Raw genomic sequence first — 26532 nt, 5'->3', positions numbered from 1 at the left:
AATTACAAAGTAACTGCAATTACCATCACTGAACTGTACTATAACTGCTTTTGAGTCCAACAGCTGGATTACAACTGGAGCCAATGTCTTTAATTTGGAGTTTTAATGCAATCAAACTAGATAGGGTTTGGAAGGAAGCATACAATACATTTTTCTCTTAATTAACCACTACCCATAGCTAGTTTTTTTTTTTTTTTTTAAATCAAAGAATACATGTAACCTAATGAACTGAATACATTACATTCTGGGATTCGTCCTAAACAACTGCAATAAGTCTCCATTCACACCACAGCTATCAAAGCTGGGAATTTCTTCAAAGGCTCTGTCACTTTTGACTGCCGCTGAGGTACTTATTTAACCTACTGAATTTAAGGTGTTTAAATTCTGAATGGATACTTGACCATCGCTCAGCAATTACCCTCAGCAGGGAAGTTGGGGAATCTGCAGGTATTTATCCAGAATGCCCACTGTCTTCACTTTTGAGATTGTTCCACATTAAACAAGAACTGTTTCTGCAGTCTTAGATATGGAGCACCTACATGTACTAACAGCCCTTTAGATCTGCTGCCTTGGCCAAAGTGATTGAAACTTGCACTAGAAAGGTGGCTTTCATATAATCACAGAATAAAGACCAGAGGACTGATCAGCATAACAACTATACAAATGTACATGCAGCACGTTCTATTGAACTGAAGGGAATTTTCTTCATTAGCACAGTCCCTAAAGATTCAGTGCTGTTCAATAGGTAATATCTGACCTGATTGGTGGCTCCCGTTTCTGACAGGGCCAATCAATTTCCATAGATCCGTCAATTAATTTTTATTATGCAGTTTGCACATTGGAATCTGTCCATCAGTCTTGTTATTCATTAGTTGCTTCTCTTTTCATTATTTGTTGAGTGTACACCTCAGTTGGTACCAATTTGCTGATATGTCTATCTACAATATGACTCTTTCCCACATTTTTCTGCAGGTTAGCCTGCCTATGCACTCTTATCAGCGAATCAACCTTGTTTACATTCCAGTTTGTTTACATAATATCAACCCCCCCCCCCACACACACACACACACACTACATTTTTATTTACTATTTCTAACTCCAGTCAGACAAAACTCCACACAAGGTGAAAGTCAACAACAAACAAAATATTTTGGCACTTTTATTTTTAATTTTTTTAAGGCATATTTAGTTCTTAAAAAGGTATTTTACAAAGTGCTGATGTCCCCACAATATCGTTTTTTCAGGAGTTACTATCTTTGTGGGGGCATTTTCTCAAATTTTGTCTGCACATTGATAGTAATACCTGCCCGCACACACACACACACACACACACACACACACATTTGAAACCTACTTCCTTGGCTTTTATTTTCATTTTTTGTAAGGCAAACAGCTACGCTGCTACAACTACACAGGTGTAACAATTATTAATTTCTTCAATCAGCTTTCTTACAGTCACTACATAAAAGGGGGGGGTGACCTGTCTTGTCTTTGTTAAAGCTTTATATGAACAGCAAATATCTGGAGCTCTCGGATATAGATCTTCAATATCGACTCATAAGGTAATAACCTACTGGAATTGAAAACTTTGGGGGCTCTGTACCTTTGTATTTGTGTTTTATTTTCTCAACACAAAGTCCTGTTCCTGTTCTCTAACCTTTTCAAACAAACACATGCCTTGATACGAATCAGCTTTCCAGCTCCATTACACTCAACGTGCGGCCAGTGCTCTGTTGAGAGATCCCCCCTCTAGTCTTTCAGAAACATTCTCATTAAAGCGCTGCAGGTATTGGCATATGTTAATCAGGATGGGGATCTAAGTAAAGCACACACCATCAGCTCAGAGAAGTAAGCAGAGTGCTGCTGATGGAAGGAAAACACATCTCAATACATGTCTCTGGATGCTTCGACATCTGAGGGCTGGATTTTAGATAGCGGAGCACACTAACCTTCGGGTTTAATCAGCCTAGAACATCTTATCTGCCTTTGTCATCCGTCGGCTTCTTTACACTGAGCAAGCATCCCACATTGAGTCACTGATCTCATTGCCTCAGGGAAACTAGATTTATCAGATAATTCTGTTCTCTATGACGGCTGGACTATCGCAATGCTTAAGACTGCGGACACACACACACATATAGTATGCAGGGGTGGGACAATTAGAAACACTGTCAACTTTGTGTGATTGGCCCCCATATGACTGATTAATTTCCATTAATTTAGTATATAAAAAATACAAAATCCTTTGATAAAGGATTAATAGTAGGTGTTCGGTTGATAGCTGCTTCACTCTCCCTGACTAATCTTTCATGTGCCTCCAAAGTGATAACTCTAAGGGACATTCTGGAGAACTGACTGCAGATTTTCATCCACCCACAAGCCAGAAAGGAAGTAATCTTTGAGGAATAGTCATGCATTCCTTCATAACAATTTCAACACCATGCAGTCAGATTAGTTTTGCTGCCTATAGTGGCCCTACTGGAGGTAGTTATAGATATCCTTTTCTTTAAAAATACTGCAACCCCCAGTGTGGGGATCATAAACAAGGGCACTTGAATAATTACAGATATACAGAGATATATTTTAAAGTGTCGATGACCCCTATATTTTCATTTGTCTAATATTACAATATAATCATGTAATCTTATTATACAGGCTCCCTCGAGGTCTGCTAGACACACTGAAACATTGCGAAGATGGCTCTTTGGAACAATCAGATTACCATCATACATATAAAAGTCAACTCAGATGAATTTTTTTCTCCCTAAAAGCTTTTTTTCCCAGCCCTAACAAGATCAGCAGATAAGATAGAAAGAATCACTTTACCTGGCACAGACATAGCATTTAACTGATGTTCCATCACAAAACATCAGGAATGTAGGAATTTGAATATCAAAACCTGTTTTTTTTTTATTTTTACCACGCCAGATGACGTCAAATCCATTGCGTAAAAAAAAAAAAAAAAGATGTTCTACTGCAATTTAGCTTTCATCCAATGGTTTTTAAAATCATACTTCTGTTACTTAATTCCTCTTCATTCGTGGCATAAAACTGTCCAAGAAGTTAACTCTATTTAACCTTAAATCTAAAATAATGTGTTCTGCTATTGTCTTTGCTTACATCCACACCATTCAACTACATCAGATAGCAGACTACTTTGATAAAGACTTCCTCTTTCATTCCCACAATATGGTCTCTTCATTGAACTCCCCCACTGAAGAAAACCAACCCACCAGCACCAAAGACAGCAGCTGTGCAAGGGACCACTCTGAAATAATGTTGAAAAATCCCTTGATTATTAAACCAAAGGAAATACTTTCAAACCATGATGACTCTGAAGGCTAGCTTCTGTCAACTGTTAAATCAACATGTTGTTTGTATACCACTCTACTATAGTGGGACAATTTAAAGCTACAGTATATTAGGAAAACAGGATTTTTGTGGAACATTCTTGGCACTTTATTAAAAGACATACCATGACTGTCTAGTTTGGTTACATTCCCCAAAGCTATTGTTTCTTGTAGAAGAACAAGACTCTGGAAACACCATTATGTGAGCCAAATAACCTTACTACTAGGCTAATTCCAGAAGTACAATAGTTTATAATGACTGTTATAAAGACATTTTTAGGGGGCTCCTGAGTGGCACATCCAGTAAAGGCACTCCACCCCGAGTGCAGGATAAGCCCTATAGCTTGAAGATCACCAGTTCAAATCCAAGCTCTGACACTTCCAACAGTGGATGGGAGCTCACGGGGCGGCGCACAATTGGTCAAGCGTTGCTCGGGCGGGGAGTGGTTAGGTCGGCTGAAGAGTACTTGGCCCACCGCACACCAGCAACCCCTGTGGCTGGCCGGGTGCCTGCAGGCCTACCTGTATGCAATTCAGAACTGTGTGGTCTCCGACACTGTAAGTTCGGAGATAGCTGCAAGGCAGGCTTGCAGAGTGAAAAAAGCAGATGGCTGATGGCTCGTTTCGGAGGACAGGTGTACTTGTCTTTGTCTCTCCCGAGTTAGTGCAGGGGTTGCAGTGGTGAGCCAGAATAATTGGACATTCCACAATTAGGAGAAATGAATACAAATAATTGTTCCAAAAAAAAAAAAGACATCTTCAAGATTTAATTTGGTTCAGGAAGCAACAATTTTAAGGTACACTACTATACCTAGTTACTTTCTTAAATCAGTTTAGTGCATTACACAAATTTTGGCATTCATTACTCCAGCTTCAGAAAAAGTTGAAGTTAAAAGTTTCACAAATAAGGTAAATGACAGCAATAAAAGCGCCATTTACATGTTCAAGCTGAAGAGATCTTCCTGGCTGTGTCGGTCATCTGTAAAGATGTCATTAGTTGGCCCGACTGTTCATCTGATAAGCCCTGAATTTAATCACTCACTCAACATATTTGAGCTTTCCAAACACAGTCTTTACCCTGTCACAAGCCACAAAACCCCAGTTGTTTGTTGTTTGTGGCTTGTCACTGCGGTTGCCACTTTAAATTGGATGCAAACCAAGGTGACAAACACAAATACATTGCATAACCCAGTAATGCAAACAGCATTGAGGTTACCATTCACAAAGGGTTAGAGAGAAACACAGTAACACTACAATGGAATGAAATGGCCCAGTACTCAGGGGCACTGATTACATGCCAGCAGTATTATAATGGCAACCCAATGTGTGTGTTTTTTTTTTCTTTAAGAGCAGAAACAAGTCAGTAGTCGTTATTAAGAAAAGCTCATCAATAAAATATTTCTTGTTATCTCAAACTAACCCACTATAACTACACCGTAAAAAAACCAAGCTTGTCTTCCAGTTGAAATAATACAGTATGTCTCAATACCATTCACAATTTACAGGGTAAAGTCTCTAAGACTGGGAGTGAAGGTATTGACAATGAATGCAAGACTATGGTAGTCATTAGAACAAATGAAAACAGGACTCTTGGTCATCTTTAATAAAGGACGATAAGGAGGTGCTCTGGTTACCTTACCCCACTAAACAGCTGATAAAGCATGATACCTTTCTCCAGCTTTGAGCGACATCACCACATAAACAGCCACACAAACCAAACTGATCTTATCAGCCAGAGCTGTGTAACAAAACAAACCTTTCAGATGTGCTCTGTGACTGCTCAGACAATGGATCCATGGATAAGCAGGTAAATGATACCTTATTTTTCCGAAGCACACAAACAATTCACCAATATTGTATATGTCTAAAATTAGGGTCTAATTTAGCTGTCAACGTGCAACTAATGTCTTTCCGGGAAAGGACCACACAAGACTGTCCACTCACTGAGGCCCACCTGGACACCTGGCTAGTGACTCAAGCAAAGTTTGGTTCCCATGACAAGGTACCCGACTAACTGCCACCCACAGATAAAGACCCGTTTATATATCTAAAAGAAGCTTGCTATTGTACGCAGTCAGACATGTTAGTGTATATAGCCTGCAGCTTAACAATGGGAAAAAGTAACTTCTATTCCCTGTCAATGATACAGCAGCAGTTGAAGGGGGGTCCAGGGACTGGTGGCTTGTAATCCAAGCCAAGACCTTCCATTCTAACAACAACTAAAAAAACTTGATCCCAGCAAAGGCAGCGACAGCAATCAAAGTCTTAAAACTATATTTAACAAGTCTGGGAATTCTAGACCAGTACATACAGGAACACATTCAATGCAAAGTGAAGGTCATCTGGGTTTAACTTCCTTTGCAGACCCTGCTGCTTGCAAGTTTTTTTTACAAAACACAGCGATAAGCATTGTTTTCCAAAACAATATGCCACTTCCAAATCCATTTAAATCTCCCAGACACTGTCTTTGCTGCAGCTTATCTCTGCATGTAAAGTTAAATCAAATAAATACACTGCTCACATTTAAATCATAGCCCTTGTTTTTCACATATTGACCATGTTAAAAACTATAAAACAGAATACTATAAATAATGTGTACATACTGTTTCTATCAAACAATGCACAATACTAATTTGTTATCTGTTAATTATCCCATGGTATAAATATAATTTTTTTAGGTTTCTGTCCTAATGGATTTTATGTTTAATAAAGTCACCAGCATATTTTACCTATACATCTAAGAGCATGACTGAGCAAACAGGAATTTCTTTTAAGAGGCCAGTATAAAAATGACCACTAGGGACATGCAGCAGTAATTCTTTTCCCCTGAAACAGTGAGTTCTTTCCATTGCAAACTCATCTCTAAAGAAACCACCTTGCTCTGGCTTGCTCAGAGTAAAATATGCTGGTGTTTTTAGCTTATACATCAGCTATATAAGTCTGACCAAGCAACAGCAGTTATAGAGGAATCAAGCAGAGGAAAAGGAACAATAAATGGCTTTGGATCTATAGGGATTTCCAAGACCTGTATACAGATCTGAAGTGTTGAAAGAGTTAAATCAGAAAAGCCTGCAAGCTAAAATGTCACACTTTCAATCAGCAGGCTGATGTATTTACACCATTAGTTAGAACTTTGGGCACAGCCACCATGCACCAAAGCATAATCTAAATGGACTGTGTAAAAGCTGGCTAGCCCTTTTAAAACAGTGAATGAGAAAGCCATAGAACTGGTTCATGTTTATGAAGCTAACAGTGCAAGGTCAACAAATAATCCTTTGTAGAGTTTCCACAGGAGTCAAATGTTCAGCGACTGCGCTTAACGTGATAATAACCAAAAGAAAAAAAATGAAACACACATGTTCACATGTACAGTACTGTCTTGCTGTTGGTCTTTTACTTTGCAGCCTTTTATGTGCCACTAAACTAAACTATACATTTAATCTCCCTGCTCTGATCGTGTGTTAAAGGCAAAGTAAGGACCATATCTACCAATGTGCAGTACTAAATGCAAAATGTAAGGCTCAGTTGGGGTCTAATTACTGTACCTGCAACACAGGAAGTGAGCTAGTGGCTGCACCTGGGCCAAAGTGAAATGAAGTCTTGAAAAAACATTAACAGGAACACAAAAGCATGACTATCTATTGCTAACTAAAGGCTTAACTAGTGGCATAGTGCATTGCTTATATGAATTGTAATTACTCCAGTTATGGAACTAAGCTTGCTAAGTTAAAAATACAGTACCTTTATTGTAAAATTGCCACTTGGGTGGTGGGATTGTCTTTTTTTTGTCACAATTTTGTTGTATTCCTTAACTGTAAAAATAAATTGCAACTGTACTAGTTACACTATAGGATGGTTTCCAAACTGATGTAACATAGGCTACTCTCAAAACCCAAGCACAGAGTGGAGCTTTGCCATGCTGTTAATGGAAACTATTGTAATACTTGAAGTTTAAAAATGACATTCAAAACTATTCTATGACAATGAGTTATTAATCCGATTTACCATTTAGAGCACGGGTTAAAGGTATAGGAGCTATGCGTCATTGTCAATACTAGTGTAAAAGACAATGGGTTGTAGTTCTACAAACCTTGAATGATCCGGGTACGGCTAGAGCAAGAGCCTGCCTCTTCAGTTCTGCCAGTTTAAGCTGGCATTTTTTGCACAAGTTTCCCTTCCCTTCCCTCCTCTCTAAGGGGCTCGACTCTGAGACGGTGACCGACCCGGCCCCCTCCGGAGGCGGCCGGCTGCTACATTGATCCTCTTCTGCAAATTGACGCCTCTTCCTGGGTCCGAGTTCCAGAGACAGTGGGGTCTCTCTGCTGGAGCAACCTTCTACGACCTGCGTGAGATAAGAAGGCTTAGATTAGAACAAAAGAGAAAACAAACACCAGGGGGAGATCAGGCATTCTATTTAAACCTTTTAAAGCAGAAACACATATAATGTGTCAAGTCGGGCATTTTGCAACAATGTATACACAACACAATCAATGCTTTTTGTGGTAATAGCATGATTTGTATTACATGAGAGTAGGTGTTATTTACTTATGCTAATTGAACTAACTGAGATCGATTTAGATCGAGGTAGTACTGTACTAGTCTATATACAAATCTATATTTAGCATGATATTATAATACAGACAATAATATATATATATATATATATATATATATATATATATATATATATATATATATATATATATATATATATATATATATATTATGTTAATAAATTAATTAATTTAAGCAAACTAGCAATCCGAGGTGACTTCCTAAAAATGTACGACTTATGCCTGCAGTACGCTGTCGACTGGTATCACTCGTTTTGGATACATCACGTTTAAAAGCTTGGCACAAACTTCTAAAAACTTTTGACATTGTACACTCACCGTCAGCCTGCGGTTCTCAGCCTCTAACCCCAGAGTGCCATGCACTGAAACCGAGTTCATCCTCAGATTCAAGTCAGAAAGACTGTGCCAACTTCACTCCAGATCTTTACGGTAACTTGGCTGGCTGCTGCGAGGTACAACCGCTTTCGCTCTTTCAAACAATCTTATTATTCCATAGCTCTTTAGTGAAGGGATTTCCATCCAATTCTTTCTTTATTGTACAATAATTATGAAGGACAAGAGGTTCTGATCCCTGCCTGGTTCTCGAAACGCAATACAGAATCCCACACGCAGCCACTTGCTGTTTCAATCCCATGTCGTTGTCAAAAACACTGGGAGGAAAGTTTAGGACAAGTTTGTGTTTGGCTCTATTGAGCGAGGTGGGTGGAGCCTCAATGCCGCGAGACAGAACTGACTGCTGAAATTGACAGCAAATCAGTATAGCGTAGTCTTCAACGCTCTCAGCAGCAATACTTACAGCAAACATGCCCTTTATTAGACCCAAGAGTTTAATGCAAGTCTATTTTTCAAGACCCGGTGCAAACAAGTAGCCTATTCTCATGAACATGTTGACGTCTCAAATAAGAAAACCAGCCTATTAAAAAAATGTGTTATTTTAGCAGTACCAAGTATTGCATCTTGCTGTTAGTTCCGCGTAAATGCGGTACAGATGTCAGGATTTGGTGGCGTATTAGTGTTTAATTAGTTTCACGATTGTCCCAGACTGAAAAAATGCACGTTTTGTAAGTTTCATCAATTGATGTCCTGTGCATTTAAAACGCACACCCACAGAGAGTTAAACAAATACTGCATTTCCTTCTCGATCTGTACAAACTTTGTTTTTGGTCACAAAAGCACGCTTGACTATCAGAAGTTTCTTTTCTAGAACGATGCGAATGTTTTGTTGCCTGTGCTGTGCATACACTTCAAGGATTTAGGGGTTAACCATGAAGCTCATTCCATGCTACTATTTTCACGTTATACACGAAGTCAAACAGCTACGCACAGCTAACACGTTTACAAAACAGAAATGCCATTGATTCAATGCGAAACTCATCACACTGCTAAGCCGCTCCGTATGTGGTAAAGTTTGCCAGGGATATTAGGAGGCAGGGGATGTTATTTAAGTGTGATGAATTGAGGTGCTGGTGGAAAAAAAAAACACAAAACCTGGCCAATAGATTCATAAATACCCAAATGGGCCGGGGTTATAGCAGAAACAGTTTATAAAAAAAAAAAAAAAAAAAAAAAAATTGGGTCTTAGTATGATCAACAAATGCATGTTTCTAGTTATACGAATACAAAGATACATATGGGCTATTGATACTTATGCCTTTGGATTACTATAGAGAAGGTTCTGCATAATTTTCTGACATACTGTACACATTATGCATTTCAGGCAGAAACTGAATAACCAAGGTGATATAATCGAGCTCAGATTCACAAGGGCTTTAAAATAACTGTAGAATGACATTGTGCCAAATGCATTTCAGTGTGTCTGCGGCGTCTCGTGGTCTGCCTTATGTAGGTTACATTCAAGACGTCAACAGTTATTTTAAAAAGTGGAGTAAGCAGTCTTGACTATTGCAGTGACTGTACCCTGTTCTTCCACTGCTGGGTCGGAGATTTAGCAGGAGCTTCCCGTCTTTGTTACTTTGGCGCCACCATTTGGTGGTTTGGCAGAACTCAGGTGACAAATCCTACAGGATCTGGGTTATCATTAAATATTTCATGTTTAGTCTTTTTATATTTAATGACGATGATGTAATAAATGAGAAGCATATATATATATTTTTACAAAATTACAAATAAATGCATTTAATGTATATATTATAATTTTTAACTAATGTAAACATATACTTAGTCAAATATGCAGTCGTGTTGCCTTGTCATATTGTTAACTATAACTACCATGCGTACTGAATAAAGTGTATATATATATATATATATATATATATATATATATATATATATATATATATATATATATATATATATATATATATATATATATATCATACTCGTAGGAAATGGGGGGGGGGTAAGGAGAGAAATTCACCACATGACACATTGTTGGACTGACAGATTGTTTTAACTGTAATAGTTCAGAGTGTTGTTGACTACGTTCAGATCAAAAATATTATTGTCCCAGACAAGGCCTATGGGTCCATCCTCCATGTAACGGGCGATACCCCAGTCAGTTGTCTACTGGGCTGTTCTCCTGCGGTTTAGGAAACACACAGGACTTTATAGGATTGTTACATGTAGCACGCTCTAAACATTTAGAATTGCACTCCCATTTAAATTCCAATATAATTAATAAGCAAAACGTTAAATGATTTACACCTTTGATAGATGCGCATTTGAAATATAGTCTCAGTTTATGTTGTTATATTGTTCAGGACAGGGCCGATTCTCTGAAAACTGCTGCTATCTCTCCACACCAAATCAGCCTAGGAGGTGAATACATGTCAAGCAGAGCAAGCTACACCCCGCTCATACAACGTTTCTGTTAATAATGTGATTGACATTTCCTTCACTGAACAATCGCCTTCCTTGCAAATATGAATTTCAGTTTGAACAGAAGCTTATCCAAATGTATACTTGACTTGAGTTGTTCACGGAGTATATTCCACACAAACCCTATAGTATTCAGGTGTGTATAATGATTGAATGCCGAATAACTTTTTTTTTTTTTTTTTTTGTATTTTTTATCGAATTGTTCAGTGCAAAAAAACAACTACCAATGTTTTTTGTTTGTTTGTTTGTTTGTTTTTATGGTGTAACCAAATTGTCAGATACGGTCAAGAAGTTGGTAAGGCTTTAAAACTACAAATAACATTATTAGATTTGTGCTAGATGAGAAAAGACAATATTAGCCCAAATCACCCAGCGTTTATTAAGAACGAACACAGAAACCTGTTCGATGAAGAGGAACTATTCGTGGTGCTGAATAGCCTTTTCTGGCTACCACGAGCCCAATGAAGTAACGTGCACATTCAAGTGTATTAGATAACGTTAGAACACCGCCTAAAGCTGAGATTTCCAAATGGTTCAAGTGTATATGAAGTTTTAAAATGTGTTAAAACGCGGGTCTTCAAATGTGATATTTCTACAATTTTAATAAACTATCTCAGAATAGGCAAGTTTATTAAAAAAAAAAAAATCATTATTATTTTTGTAAGTTAAAATACACAAACCTTAGCTTTCCTCCTCAAAAGGTGGCTTGTAAATCCAAAAATTATATCTGAGTCCACGTAGAAAGTGCCCAGGTCTAGAATACTGGGGTTTGTCTTGCTTGTCCCAGAAGTCTCTGGTGTGTTTTGTAAAGCCATGACATGTAAATGTTAAATATCCTGAGCCCGGAGTTACAGGGTTGGCATTTATTTATTCCTTCTGACGGCCATTGCAAGTTTTTTTATATATATATTCCACTCCACGATATCTCCTCTTCACATAGCGGCGCACTCTTAATGAGCTTTCTGTCTTTCAGCACCACTCCCCTCTATGTCCCACCAAGGCAACCTATTCTTGCAGGGATCCTTGCCGCGTCCAGTAGTCCAACTGTGCAATACACAACCAATATCCATCAGCAACCAACATCCATCAGCAAATCCTGCTTATCTGCAGTATCATATTTGGTATTACTAGCGGACGCCTGACTGTACAGTGCGGCCACGCTTCCTTCCTTCACCACTGTATGGCTGAGAGTGGAATCAAAAAAACAACATAAACACCTTAAGATCCACTCTCTCGCTCACTCACTCACTCACTCTCCCTCGCTCTCACTGAATTCCGCTTTGGAGACTAAATACATGTTCTGCTTCAAGTGCCGTGAGAGAGGAAGCGGTCCCATCAGCCAGTGTGCATTCCAGTTGTCACTTTAAACATTAAAAAGAACGTTCACGTCTGAATCAAACTGCATGACCAGAAAATAACTGTGTGTGTGTTAGATTTAAAAAACACAGACACACACATTTAGGAAATTCACGTTTTCTTTAACCACATTTTTTTCAAAAAGTAAGAAAAAGCGGTACGTTTTAAGACTTTGTTAAATGTATATAACTCTTTTATTAATCATATTTCACTCGATCCTCTTGTTGTGTATTTCCAAGGAAAAACTGATATGCACTATATATAATACAATTGATATATAATATACTGTATAAATACATCCAATCCAGCAAGCAGATCTGCACGCCTGATAAACTGTAAAACAGCCACACGCTTTCCATAGCCGGCTCCCCTTTTTCACATGGTTAGGTGTGTCTTGCATGAAACATGGCTAGGATCCCAATGAAGTGTGTTAATTCTTGTCTGCCAGCCTGGAAATATTAGCAGCCAGATCAGCACTCCTGTAGACTTTGCGAAAACAATCCCAGTGTGGGCAACGTGCATGTGACAAGCTAACTACAGGATGACAGCGCATTGAATAATCGATCCAGACCTGCATATGGAAAAGAGCCCTATGCAATTACCTAATCCATGCATATTCTCCATTATTGCATACAAATTATTCCATTCGCCAACAAAAGACCTGATAGAGTAGTATTGTCAGATATAAAATTGATCCGGAAAATCTATTTAGTTCAACTGAAATCTTATTGTCTGTACTCATTCGCCTACTTCAGTCCCTATATGCTGTTGCCTACTTCACACCCTATGAAATAATAATGTTTCAAAATGCTTATCATCATTTGGTTAAGCTTAAAGCACTATTAAATCCTCTGGGAATCACCAAAACATATAGGTTGAGTGTATGTCTTAATTATGTGGAAACGAAGCATATAATCTCACAAACAACCTTAAACTATTGTATCTCAAGACAGAATAAAAGGCATATGGCTACTGCAGACTGCTTAGCATGGAACAAGCATAAAAACTATTTGCATCAAATCATACATAAAAAAAGAACCAGCGTTTTAATTTTGTTTTGAAACATCTTCCAAACTCTAAAGCGCTATTTTTCCTGTTATTTTACAATAAAATACTACTTTTGAGCCAAGTATTAAAATGTACCAAATCTATTTTGACAAAGGTGTCATAAATGAAGTAATTAAGGATTTCTACTTGGCATGGAGACGCACATTATGTGAATGCTGGTTTTCCTGAGTATAATGCCTTGGGGGAAATATCTTGAACTGGAACAGCAGCAACAGCTCGTGTTTAGCTCAGACCACTCTGTAGGCCTACTGGATGCAAAGAAAATAAAGGCTGTTTAGCGTGAAATCCAGTTAAAGCTACCTATACTTATACAAGGCGTGGCCTATTGTGCTGATGGTACAGACTCATATATTGTGAATCCTACATTTAAACTATGTGTAAAAAGAAATGACAAGTTAAACCTTTATACATTACGATTTGGGTGTCTGCATGACATGCATGTATAGTGCAAAATGCATGGTTTAAAAAGAAGCGACTCAATTGAGCAGTTCATTTTTTTCATCGTTAAGCTGCTCTGATGTATTGGTAAAATATCTCCAGCTGTCCCAGAGATAAAGCCGCCACCGTATGAAACGTGTTATTACGACTGCCGAACGTTTGTCGTTTAAAGCAAGAGTAAAACACCAGCAAGCCGACTGAGCACAAAACCTAATAGAGAAGATAAAGTTCATTATTCTTGTGCTCTTTGAAAGCGAAACTCAGGCATTAACATTAGTCTTTTAATAAAAATCTTATCGCATGGACACAGAGGACGCCACTCTAGATAAGCAGACGGTCATTACCTCCATAATATCCTAATTTCTGTCAAACCGGTTTTAAGTGTCCCTTTCTTAACGGCCAGCTCAGGGTTTAGACCACTGACTGTTTACAGGCTTAAGATTTAAGGAACGATTTTCCCCATGTAATGCCTGAATGGACTGCGTTTTGATTAAGTAAATATCTATAATAGAAAACGAGTTAAGGATGGGGGAGTGAGGGAATATTCAATCAGAAGAGCTATGGAGACTTTTAACATTTTCAATTGATTAAAGGGAGGCATCACTTGGGCATTCCATCTATCAGCTCCAAACAGCACCACCAGTTATAACCCTCTTTCAAATAAAACATTTCATTTAGAAACCAGCATCTAAGTGTGTGTGTGTGTTTGGGGAGGGGAAGTACATCAAATGTAGGACCTATTTGTAAGTTTAATTAGTTTTTTTCGCTGAGTTTAATACAGATTTGGGTTTAGTGACTTTTGGTTGCACAACGTTGCACGAAAATATTCTGTGATCTAGATTGGTATTATAGGCATAGTCAAGGAGGATCTCTTGCCATGCTTAAAGGATGTCCCTTTTCACCAACTTCTTTAACTCAGCTCAGTTGGATTCAGAGCTGGAGATCTACTGGGCCCGTGGGGCAACATTAATGACATATTTAATTAAGACGCTAAGCAGTGTGCTATGATAACACAACATTGATGTAAATGTATTGTGAATTGGGCCCTATACTACTTGACTAACGTGCTGTATATTCCGTTCATAGTCGTTATGTTTAGTCTGTATTAACAGAGGGCATTTGTTTCCAGATGTAAAAAGTCATCCCCTGCTGAAATGTGAAGCGAGTATATGCCCTGGACCAATCTGACATTTAATTACGTCCATGCACAGGCAGACGTCTAAACTAAACAGTGCTAGTTACGCTGGAGTGGAGACGAGAGTCATAAAGGTGTCATACAGTACTAAAAATGTGACTAGAGGACTCAACTTGTTTCATTGTGTGTGGTAGGCCTATACCACAGGCAGGGTAACAACTGTTAAATAACTAAAGCACAACAACTATAAAATGTATTTATGTGCATTGTATTTTAATCCAATTTAGACATGTCTGTAGGCCTACATCTAAACCACTTGAATATTGATCTGATCTGTATTGTTTGCCGCGTGTGTGTGTGCGTGCGTGCGTGTGTGTGTTCCGGTATAGATTGTAATGATTTATCTAAGTAGGGTCTGTTGGTAGCGTCCCGGAGGCTGGCTCTCCTAATATGCCCATAATGAATACCCTGTTTATTTCAAGATTTCAGAAGTGCCATTAAGAAATCGTCCTTGTTCCTAAGGTATGATGCTGACTGTGGTGCAATACATCAAGGTTCAGTCATTTGCGTCATTAGTTAACCGCATTCAGACATACAAAACAACTGTTTACCAAGCTTATCCAAAACGTGATACACTTCATTTGTTATCCTATACAGTACTTTAAACCTGCTGCGCTTGTGGCACCATTCGCCTCCGATGATGACTTATTTATTAATAATAATAATAATAATAATAATAATAATAATAATAATAATAATAATAATAATAATAATAAACACTTCAAATCGTGAACATTGACGCACATCATTGAATTATCTTTATTTTATAACATATTTTTTGTATTGGAATTAAAGATATAACCATTGTTTTTTGTCATGAAGCTGTGGTTGAGACAGTAACCGTAGTAACAGTCGCTTCTGAACAAGGAAATGCAACAATACAACCCTTAGAAATCAGTGTTATACTCACCTCTCAAATATTTACTCAGCATTACTAATTTACCAGCCAATTGGAAAGCTTGCGTATTTCTATCAGTTCCCTATATCGGTACAGTGACGCACCTGTAGGCCTACTGCACAATACATTGAACATTGATAACAGGGTAGTACTAACGCGATTTAAGAAAATATGAGATATAATAATTATGGCCTTAGACAAAAATAAATAAATATATAACTCGTCAAAAGTGTAGTACTAGATTGGTTGTTTACAATGATATGAAGAGGTCACTGAAGTCTGGTGTTGCGATTCTGAAATCGCAATATCGTGTTATCATTATGAAACATTTTACATTGAATTTACAAAGAATACAAAGGTTTGGTTTGTCTAGGGCCCCGGGGAAATCTTGACGACTGAGCGCAAGAATCCATGAAATCCAATGCAACACACTAATCATGGAAGCATTAAAGCATTAATTGCTTTAATGCTATATTCCTAATCCTATCACAAACTGCAGAGCATAGTTTAATTGGAGGTGAATTCGATTTGCCCTACTCTCGGTCACTGTGTAACTTAATCGCGTGTTTCTATAAGGAGTAAATAAACATTGATTTAAAGTAAAGGCTATCTAGACGTATTCCACTCCCTCGTACACGAGGGCTACGGGGGGGAACCCCTCCTCACGTCTTCCCCAATAAACAAAATATGGAACCAATGGGACACGTATCATTCTTTTCGCGAGGCACCCAGGCCACATAAACGATAATTAGAATTCGTTGTAAAGATGATTCATCTTGTCCATCATCCTGCTTGAAAAGGCTGGGTCACCCGTGAATGCTGATGAAATTCCAAAGATCTTATCCCCGAGGACTCCTCACATCTGCTGCCCTCAGAGATGGAGGAAATTGCCCAGGGCGAGCATCTCATTACTAGCACTGCAATATTTTGTCAGCCAAATCCTAGCATGTTGCTACCAGAACGTTAGAAAGATAGTTATCAAATGCACATCTTTTCAAGCAAAATGTTGTTGAGGTAAGCTTAAAAAAGCAAAGAAATAATACCATGCAAACGAGAAGAAAAAGATAAATCGAAGAAAAAGAAGCTCATCTCGGGTCTTTTTTTTAAATTAATAATGTTAAATAAATGCATACAAATCATATTCGATTGATGTAAATAGAGCACTTATCAATGTAAGTGCATATATACATATATGTATATATATACATACACAGTATATATATAGACACACACACACACACACACACACACACACACACACACATTGATAAGTTATGTTCGATTTCTAAGGAGGCTGCTTACAAATATTCACATTAATCAATGCATACTCATTGTAAAGTGATTATATTAGAGATTTTACATTTTAAAGTAATACCAGTATGGGTAGCCTGGACTTCAACGTCAGTTGTTATCAATTTGATTTTTGTATTGTTCTAGACAGAAGGACACTTGACCATTCCTCAGTGATTTCTGCCTCGAATTCCCAAAGTCTCTAGTGAAAACAGCTGTAGTCTTGGACAAAGAAGCCTCCTCTCAAACGAGCGCATTCTATCAGAGCCCAATCAAATTCAGATATGCAAGCCCATCGTAAACGAAGCTGGGACAGACCGTGTAGGGACAGACCATCCACACACATATGCGCGTTACATTTCGCGGGTGTTGTTTGCCCAGTTGTTTGTCCAAGCCCTGTATTTTATAAAGCGGTAGGATCCGCGGTGACTTTTTTTTTTGTTTGTTTCAGAAACAGCCACAGGTCTTTATTTCTGTTATCGCTCTCACCAACGATCCGCTTCAGAAAGGCGATATAATGTTAAACAAACAATCGCTGAAGGTCAGGGGGGGCAGAGACTGACATTTACTAATGAAAGACAGTTACATGCAATAGTTTGCTCAGTTGCCCGTGTCCGAGAGGCGTGTGGAATTCTGCATTTAAGCTTTTCAATTTCCATTTCCATTTGCAATTCATGAAGTGAAAGCCAGTTTGTAATCCTCGATCCTCCATTTGACTCTTGGTTGCTTGCTTGGTTGCGCTCAGTGTTTTTTGGCAACTGGCATTTAAACACAGCGCCTTAAACATCATACACTTATCAACAACGACATTTTTATAGTATTTTATTGCTCTATTAATTTAGATTGTTGAGCTTTAATAATAGTTAAATAACCTCTGACCATATTGATTTTGTGCAGAAGGCCGTATCAGGAAAGGAACATATCTTTGGCATACTTTCTGCTCTGTTTGTGTACGTCTCAATGTGTAAAGTGTATGCTTAGTTTGCTTAGTTTAGTTATAACGTTGTTTAAGTATAAGCCTATGTATATACCATCCATGTAGTATACATTATATATTTATAATAGCATACGTTTTTCTCATATAACAAATATGTGTTGCAACACGAACATTATAGTTCAAACAAGACATTATCCTAACATTCATCCATAGTGTCAAACTCTTACTCATAAGATTATGATCCTAACGTTGCTGACATTTCCATTGCAGTATTAAGCTTTTACATTGTAAATATTAAAAACATTTGGTTCTTTACTTAACACAAGCCAAACTACTGTATGCTACTGTGATCGTGCCAGCAGGGCTGAAGTGGACGAGACTGGATTTCAGCACCATGGACAGCGCAGTCATTTCCGCTTTCATTACGTCGCCCATACCACGAAACCCTGCCCATAAAACACTACATCAATATTTATTGACTGCTTGACAAGAGGAAGCTAACCGTATCCGGGTGATTACAAGCGATTAATTACTTCCTTTTGAATAATGTGTTTGTGAATTAAAACTGTCCATGCGTTTAAAATCTGTTTTGTATGTCTCTTAAAAAAAGTTATTTTTAAAATATATAAACTATACATTATTATTATTATTATTATTATTATTATTATTATTATTATTATTATTATTATTATTTATTTCTTAGCAGACGCCCTTATCCAGGGCGACTTACAATCGTAAGCAAATACATTTAATTGAAGGTAATACAATATAAATGAAAACATAAATGTAAAAAGGTGAAGCAGTTTTTTTTTCAACATATACAATAATATAGTACCGATATGTTCCTCATTTTCAATGTACAGTATGGTGTTCTGCAAAAAGATCTGCCCCTCAATAACAAGCCGCTGTGGTACTGTGCTAGCTTTCCCTGCCAATATGCTTCAGGCTCTAACCAGCACTAGAGGGTGCACACGCCTTTATAATACTACTGACTACTTTCAAACGCTAGCTGCAAATATGGTTGTTTTGTGTCAGTTACGAGTGTGGTTGTGTGGTGTAGATGTATGCTTTGTGATGTAAAGTATATTTCCAGGGTTGTTGATCTACTTTTTTCCGCAAATTCTGTTTCTTAACATCCTTTAGTAATGGCCAGTGAATACTTAGAATGGTAACGCCTAATAATGTGATTAATTCTACGCATATGAGAAAGGTTAGGTATTGATTGACTGACACACCATCTCTAGCACATGTAACCCGGCTAAGACACTGTCCTTGTTTAACTCTGTAGGGGTTCCACGTTACCGATTCAAATTCAGTCAAGATCTTTCTCTTTTGCTGCCGTAATTCATTTCCTTTCAATCCCTAGATTTCCACGTGTGATGACCAGCAATTACTGCAAAGCAGTTTTCCACAAACACGTTCCATTTCAGAGTCACTTACAACAAAGGCTCACCCGAAAGACGGAACACAAGGAGGTTAAGTGACTTGCTCAGGGTTACACGTTTAAAGTTATAAAGTTAACGTTATAAGTTAACATTAATTGATGTGTGGTTTACATAACCAATTTGCAACATTTCAAAACTGATGGAAATTATTTCCATTGGTATACCCAGTGGTTGCTTGAGCTTTTGTTACTTTATATTTGAACAATAGTAGAGCAGTTTATATAGATAGATAGATAGATAGATAGATAGATAGATAGATAGATAGATAGATAGATAGATAGATAGATAGATAGATACAGCAGGTGGCGCCATAAATTCACCAATCATTGCCGTGGATCCTTTCAGCAAAATAACCTATTTAGTGCCTACATTTCTTAATGTATATCACTCTTAGTCTGTGAAGTGATTTAAAATGAACAAAATTAATTCAGATATGTGTTTTGTTTATCTATCTACTATCGTTTAAAAAACTACTATAAATATGAGTCGAAAAAGAACACAAGCAACCTGCAGCAATTTAACGCAATTCGTTATATAGGACAGCACATGTGAGTCTATTAAGTGTATTTGTCCCCCAAAATAATGTTGAATATTTCATATTGCAACAATATTGTAATCTGCTGTCCTTTTGATTATTAAATTAGGCCCTACTTGTTGGTACTATTAGCAGCAATACTATAACACAGAGGTGAGATTTATTTATTTGTTGCAGGAGCTTAAGTAAAAGCTATATTGACACTTTATATTGGGTTGTTAGAATGGCACTATGTGAAGCACTTTAATTGTATATCTGAAATCAAGTCCAAAGCAATTGACGGGGGTAATCAGTGGCTACAGGGGTTTGTCTCTTTGATGAGCTCTCCTTGATTTTAACCAGGTGCGTTGTTTTTGTTAATTGCTGTATTGGTTTGTTCTTATTGAATTCTTACATGGCACTGCTGTGTTCATTTTACTTTATTGAAAGTACATGTTTGCCCTTGTTAATCATCATTCATGGAGTTAATCTGCTTGTTATCGCTCCTCTATTTAATGATGTTTGAGGAGAGGCTTGGGATATTAAATCATTTATCAGTATTTACTGCAGAGTTGCTGGCAATTCTTATGGCCATAGACAAAATAGGAATTTAAAGAAAAGGGTATTGTGATTTTTACAGATTCTCTAAGCTCGATACAGGCATTAGAATCTGAAACAGGACATAGAATATCATATATGAAATTATTCAGAAATTACATCTAAAATGGTAACAATGTTCTGATAGCCTGGATTCCAAGTCACTTGGGAATCTTATGAAATTAAATTGTGTATTTTGAAGCAAAAAAGGGAACTCTAAATAAACAAATAGACATAATACCGCAGAGTCCTTCAGAGGTGAATGCTGTGGCGAAAGCAAAGATAATGATGTATGGCAAGAGAAATGGGAAAACAGCAGAATGGGAAGAATTTATCACTCTATAAAAATCACTCAAAAGTAGGGGAATATAAACATATGGGGAAAAGGAAAAACAGAGAGGAAGAAACTAATATGAATAGACTAAGGTTAGGAAATACAGCATTAAATCATCATGTATAGATTGGGTGGCACAAGATGGGTTATGTAATAATTGTGGGGAACAAGAAACAGCGGAACATATATTCATGGAATACAATACATATGATCAGCAAAGAAACAGAGTAAATAGCAAGTTAAGGGATATAGAAATTGAAGTAGCAACAGTAATGGAGAAAGAGAAGTGTATATTCAAATTTATAAAAAGCATAGAGAAATGGGAGATAGATAGATAGATAGATAGATAGATAGATAGATAGATAGATACTTTTTTACTTTTTGAAAAAACTTTATTTAACAATTAAATAAAATACACAAAATCAATATTTATAAAACAGATATTATCACAAAATCAATCCAGATCCACCCAAGGTGAACAAAACAATACATAAAATATTATGGACACATAAAAATTCACATCACAGATACTCCTCCAGATCACCATCCTTAACAGCACACAACACACTGTCTATACACCAGACTTCCTCAAACATTGCTATATTATGCATTGCTTTATAGAAATTAAAATCCAGTCTAACCCGTGTTAATACAAGCATTCTAAAAATGACAAAAGGATCAGTATTTAAAACGTCATTCATTTTGTTTTTTCTGCTCTTTAAAATTGCTAATTTGGCCTGTCCAATAAAAAAATTCACCAGCTGGATTAAGTACTTACTCTTTTTACAATACTTAAAACCAAAAATAAAAGACACCTCAAAGAACACAAAACCGAATCAAGCAAGCAGTTCCTTCAGAGCAGCAAACAAAGGTTTTAATCTGGTGCAGAACACAAAACAATGGTAAACAGTTTCCCTTTGTGAGCAAAATGGACAGGAATCTTTCACCTCAGGGTTTATGATGCTCACAAAGGAGTTAACGGCAATGATGGTATGTAAGATCCTCCACTGCAGATCCCCCGATCTTTTTGGCAGTGGTGGCTTATACAGGGTTCTCCAAGCTGGCACTATCTGTTCCGCCACCCCCAGCTTCTCTCTCCAGTGTGTGTCTGGTATTGCCCTGAGCTGCTGCTGGTAACGGCCCTTTACACACACCCTATACAACTATTTTCCCTCTACTGTACACAGAGGGAGATCTCTCAGACCCTCTACAGTCAGTAAATAACCCTGCTCATCAGAAGCCTGACTGATCGCTGGGGACACTAACAGTGATGGAAAGGGGGAATCCGTGTGCGGAACTCTCTGTTCCCTAAACAGCTGGCTTAAGAGCTCCAGCCCCTCACCGGGGAGAGCAGCACGCACCTGGGCAAGGAAAAGCTCAGCAGTGCGGACAGACCGCATCCCCAGACGCTAACCACTGAGGAGTCACCCAGCTGTAGGTGTTGAAATCTAAAAGGGCTTTAAGCTTTACAACACCTGCCTTCACTAACATATGTATAAAAGTAGCCGACTGAACAATATCACACTTCAAGAAAGTATTATATATTAACGGCTCTTCTAGGAGCCAATCAAGGCTAATGTTTTCAGTGCCCCTCTGCTCAATACGCACCCACTGCCATGCCCTCAACAGGCTCCTATAATAGTCTGGCAGTCGGTCCATCTCTAGTTTACCCATTTCTAACAAAAAAAAGACTCCTATCCAGACCCAGCCTCCCCACCTGCTGCAGGAAGGCACAGGCAAACTGCCTCCACAGGAGGTCCTCAGTGCAATACAGCAGCCTCTGCAGGGCCTGTAACCTAAAAGCCTCTGTCCTGCTAGAAAGGTCTATGAGTCCCTGCCCCCCCTCAGCCAGAGGCAGGTACAGCACACTCTGTCTGATCCAATGCACCCCATCCCAGAAAAACTCCAGCATCACAGCCTGAACCTGTTTCACTAATGACTGTGGGGGCTCCAAGCAGATGAACCTGTGTCACAAGCTACAGGCCACCAAGTTATTAATAATAAGTACCCTACCTCTATAGGAGATCTGCGGAAGCAGCCATTTCCACCGCTGTAACCTGCCTTTCACCTTCTCCACCACCCCCTCCCAATTTCTCTGCACTGTGCTGTCATCCCCAAGATGGACACCCAGATAAAAGAGCCCACCCCTGCTTCACTGCAATCCAGCAGGTAAAATTGGAGGACGACAACCCTTCCAGTCACCCAGAAGCACTGCACTACTCTTATCCCATTTTACTTTAGCAGATGACAGCTTCTCAAACAGTCTTTGACAGGTGCCTACACTGTCAACATCAGTTTGGTTGTTAACAAATACAGCAATGTCATCTGCATAAGCTGTTACCTTCACTGGTTTACCGGGACACTGAGGAATGGACAGTCCAGTCAATACCCTCCTCAGCTCATTTATAAGAGGCTCTATTGCTAAAGCGTAGAGCATACCAGACATGGAACACCCCTGTCTAATACCTCTCTGAACGGGGAAAGGGGCGCTTAAGCCACCATTGATTTTCAATAGACCGGAAACGTCACCATAGAGCAGTTGAACCTTCTCTAAGAAACCGGTCCCAAACCCAAAAGCTTTTAATGCCCTCCACAGGTAGAGGTGATCTACCCGGTCAAAAGCCTTTTCCTGATCCAACGACACTACACCTGCATTGAAACCAAAAAGCTTGGAGGCTGCCAGTATATCTCGGACTAAAAAGATATTATCGAAAATAGATCTGTCTGAAACGCAGTATGTTTGGTCTCCTTGCACCACCCACCCTATCACAGTCCTGAGACGGTTTGCGAGGGCTCTGGAAAGGATTTTATAATCGGCACAGAGCAACGACACAGATCTCCAGTTTTTAATATTACACAAATCTCCCTTTTTAGGGAGGAGAGTGATGACCGCTCTTCTGCAACTCTGAGGCAGAACTTTATCCTACACACTCTCCCTGAAAACATCCAACAAGTCCTCTCCCAGCAGAGACCAGAACTTTTTATAAAACTCCACTGGGAGGCCATCAAGTCCAGGTGTCTTTCCATTGTTCAGCCCCAACAGGGCATCAGAGAGTTCAGTCAGTGTCAGAAGACTTTCCAGCCCCTTGGTTTCCTCCTCAGGCAGCTGAGGGAGGTCCTGCAAGAAACGCTGTGATTCCCCAGTTTCCTCCACCACCTCTGCTGTAAACAGGTCCTTATAAAAACCCACAGCCAGCTTCTGGATCTCAGGCAATGAATCACTTTGCTCTGTGCACTCTTTTTCTCCAGCCCAAAGAAATAGTGAGTGGGTGCATCCATCTCCACTAAGCTCTGGAAACACAATCACACCAGAGCCCCCTGCACCTTTACGTCCAGCAGATCCGCTAACCCCCTTTTTTTACATTTTAGGCCCTCAATCAGCCTTTCGTTTGGGCTGGACTTCAGAGCTCTCTAGAGCTGTAGGATGTCCTCCTCCAGCTCTCTCATGGTTTTATTTAAGCTCTTTGTGACGTTTCTAGTATACTGCTGACAAAAAGATCGAGTCTGCACCTTCCCTACATCCCACCATTGCCACAATGAGGAGAAGTCTCTTTTTTACATCTCCATCTCTCCCCCAAAAAATTAAAAACTTTCCTAAAATGCTCGTCATTAATCAAAGCAGTATTAAAATGCCAGTATGCACTTTGTATTCTCAGAGAGGGGAGCAACCAGCTGACAGAAACTAAACTGTGATCTGACAGGCTTGTGGGGCTGATAAAACAAGATTTAAAAATGTTTAAATTATGTTTAACAGTATAAAACCGGTCTAATCTAGCCATGGAAACATCAGTGCCATGTGTTTTGACCCATGTATATTGCCTATCCTTTGCATTAATGTTTCTCCACACATCAACCAGTTCCATATAGTTTTCAATTCTAACCAGTTCCCTGGCAGACTGGGGATGTGGCTCAATGTGATTCTGATCTAATCTACTATCAGCTGTGCAATTAAAATCCCCACCTAAAACTAACACCTCATCGGTTTTACATCCGACAAACATACCTTCAAGCCTCTGGAGGAAGTTTACTCTCTCCCTACCATCAGTAGGTGCATACACATTAACAAAAACAAAGACTCTGCCTTCAACAACCGCTTGGACTCTGAGTAGCCGTCCTTGTATGACTTCACAGGCAACTACAGATCTCGGTTTAAACCCCTCAGAAAACAAAATGCTAACCCCAGCACTCACATTAGTTCCATTACTGAAAAAAACCTCCCCTTTCCAATCCCTTTCCCAATCAACCTGATTTCCCCCATCTACGTGAGTCTCCTGCAAAAACGTAACATGCAGATTTTTCCAGGAGATAAATTCAAACAATGTGGCTCTTTTAAAAGCATTTCTACAGCCATTAATATTAAGGCACCCGATATTAAAGCTAGCCATTGCAGAGTTTGAAAAGGAAACACATTGATATTCAGAAAAGAAAAACAAGCAGACAGTAAAGAGAAAGAGTATTAGGAGTGTACTGGCCATCAGGACTGACTGTGTTTAACATTGCCACGGAGTTTGCTCGATATGTATTTGAGGCGCACGAGCTCCTGAGTACTAAACGTTTCCTAAGCAGAAACGATTTGTTTTAAACCTCGCACTGAGCTCAGAAACAAATCAATATCGGGAAAAAAATCCTCAACATCAATTCCCCTTCGCCCTTTCGTCTGCTCCAGGAAATCTTTGATGCTTTGAACACTGTACCCTCCCCGGGGTTTATACTCGCCCAGCGATTGCGATGCTTGAGAGGAGTCAGTGAGACTGCCTTCATCCTCACTGTCTACAGCGGGATTGTCTGTCACCGTGCTGACAGCCTGCGCGCTGCACGTCTCTGCAGAGCTCCCAGGCTCCATACCAATACTGCTGCCGTCAGAAGAAACGCTGCATTTTTTTGTGACAGCACTGCCCTCTGTTTTACTCACCCTTTTTTCCCCGGCAATCTAAAAACCTCACTATCCTCTGCGAACTTTACCCCTTCTACCTGTATCTGAACATCACCCCACACACTAGCAACCATCTCTGTGTCCATTTGCTCACTCTCTCCCTCCGTTCCGTGACTTTCTGCGCTCTCATTGTCTTTTGCTGTATCTTGTACTTTGGTTTGGCTTTCCGCCTCCAACACAGCGTCACTGCCTGCCTCCTGGGGCTCAGCTGCCACCCCCGTCACTAGCCTGCTCGCCCTCCGAGCTGCCCGCAGGTACTGATCCGCCGGCGAGCCCAGCACCGGCTGGTCCTGGCTTCTGCTTATCAGCAGTCTCGTCTCCCATACTCCCATCCCGCTCCCTACTCTCTTTCTCAGGACAGTTTTTCACCAGGTGACCTTCAGTCCCACATCTGAAACACTTCATCGAGTCAGAGGTTGCATAAATGACATAATCACTGCCATCCACCTTAAATTTAAGCGTGATTTTAAGATCTTCATCGATGTTTTTTAGAATCATAAACAACTACCTTCTAAATGACATAACATGTTTCAAATGTGGTGACTTGCAGCCTAAAGGGATTCTCTTCAGCCCGGACATGAGCTGCCCATATCTAGCCAGTTCCCTCTCTATCACTTCATTTTTCAGGAACGGGGGAACATTAGAAAGGGTGATTTTCCTAGCAGGGACAGCTAAAGGAATTACAGGGAGAAACGTATTATTGACAACAATCCCCTTTTCTTCAACCATAGACACTAGCTCCACTGTACCTAAAAAAACCACAAT

The 26532-nt window shown here is 39.1% G+C and overlaps 1 protein-coding gene across 4 annotated transcripts in view; it reads right to left on the bottom strand.

Annotated features, from left to right (window-relative positions):
• kif26ab (kinesin family member 26Ab) overlaps window positions 1-11945 on the bottom strand; it is a 118087-nt gene extending 106142 nt beyond the window's left edge. Inside the window, exons 1-2 of one of the 4 annotated variants that reach the window (XM_058991452.1) lie at window positions 11443-11945; window positions 7441-7692 (exon numbers count right to left, since the gene is read on the bottom strand). In XM_058991452.1, coding sequence (XP_058847435.1) covers window positions 7441-7692; window positions 11443-11577 — 387 coding nt within the window. In that variant the 5' untranslated portion in view covers window positions 11578-11945. Of the gene's footprint in view, window positions 1-7440; window positions 7693-8242; window positions 8596-11442 lie in introns of those variants that run through there. The other 3 variants (XM_058991451.1, XM_034058280.3, XM_058991453.1) reach the window with 3 other exon arrangements.
• Window positions 11946-26532: the final 14587 nt, after the last annotated feature.

Source organism: Acipenser ruthenus, chromosome 18, assembly GCF_902713425.1.
Source record: "Acipenser ruthenus chromosome 18, fAciRut3.2 maternal haplotype, whole genome shotgun sequence".
NCBI classification, from domain to species: Eukaryota; Metazoa; Chordata; class Actinopteri; order Acipenseriformes; family Acipenseridae; genus Acipenser; species Acipenser ruthenus.
Note: the sequence above shows the minus strand (reverse complement) of the source record. Positions and strands in the feature narration are given on the sequence as shown.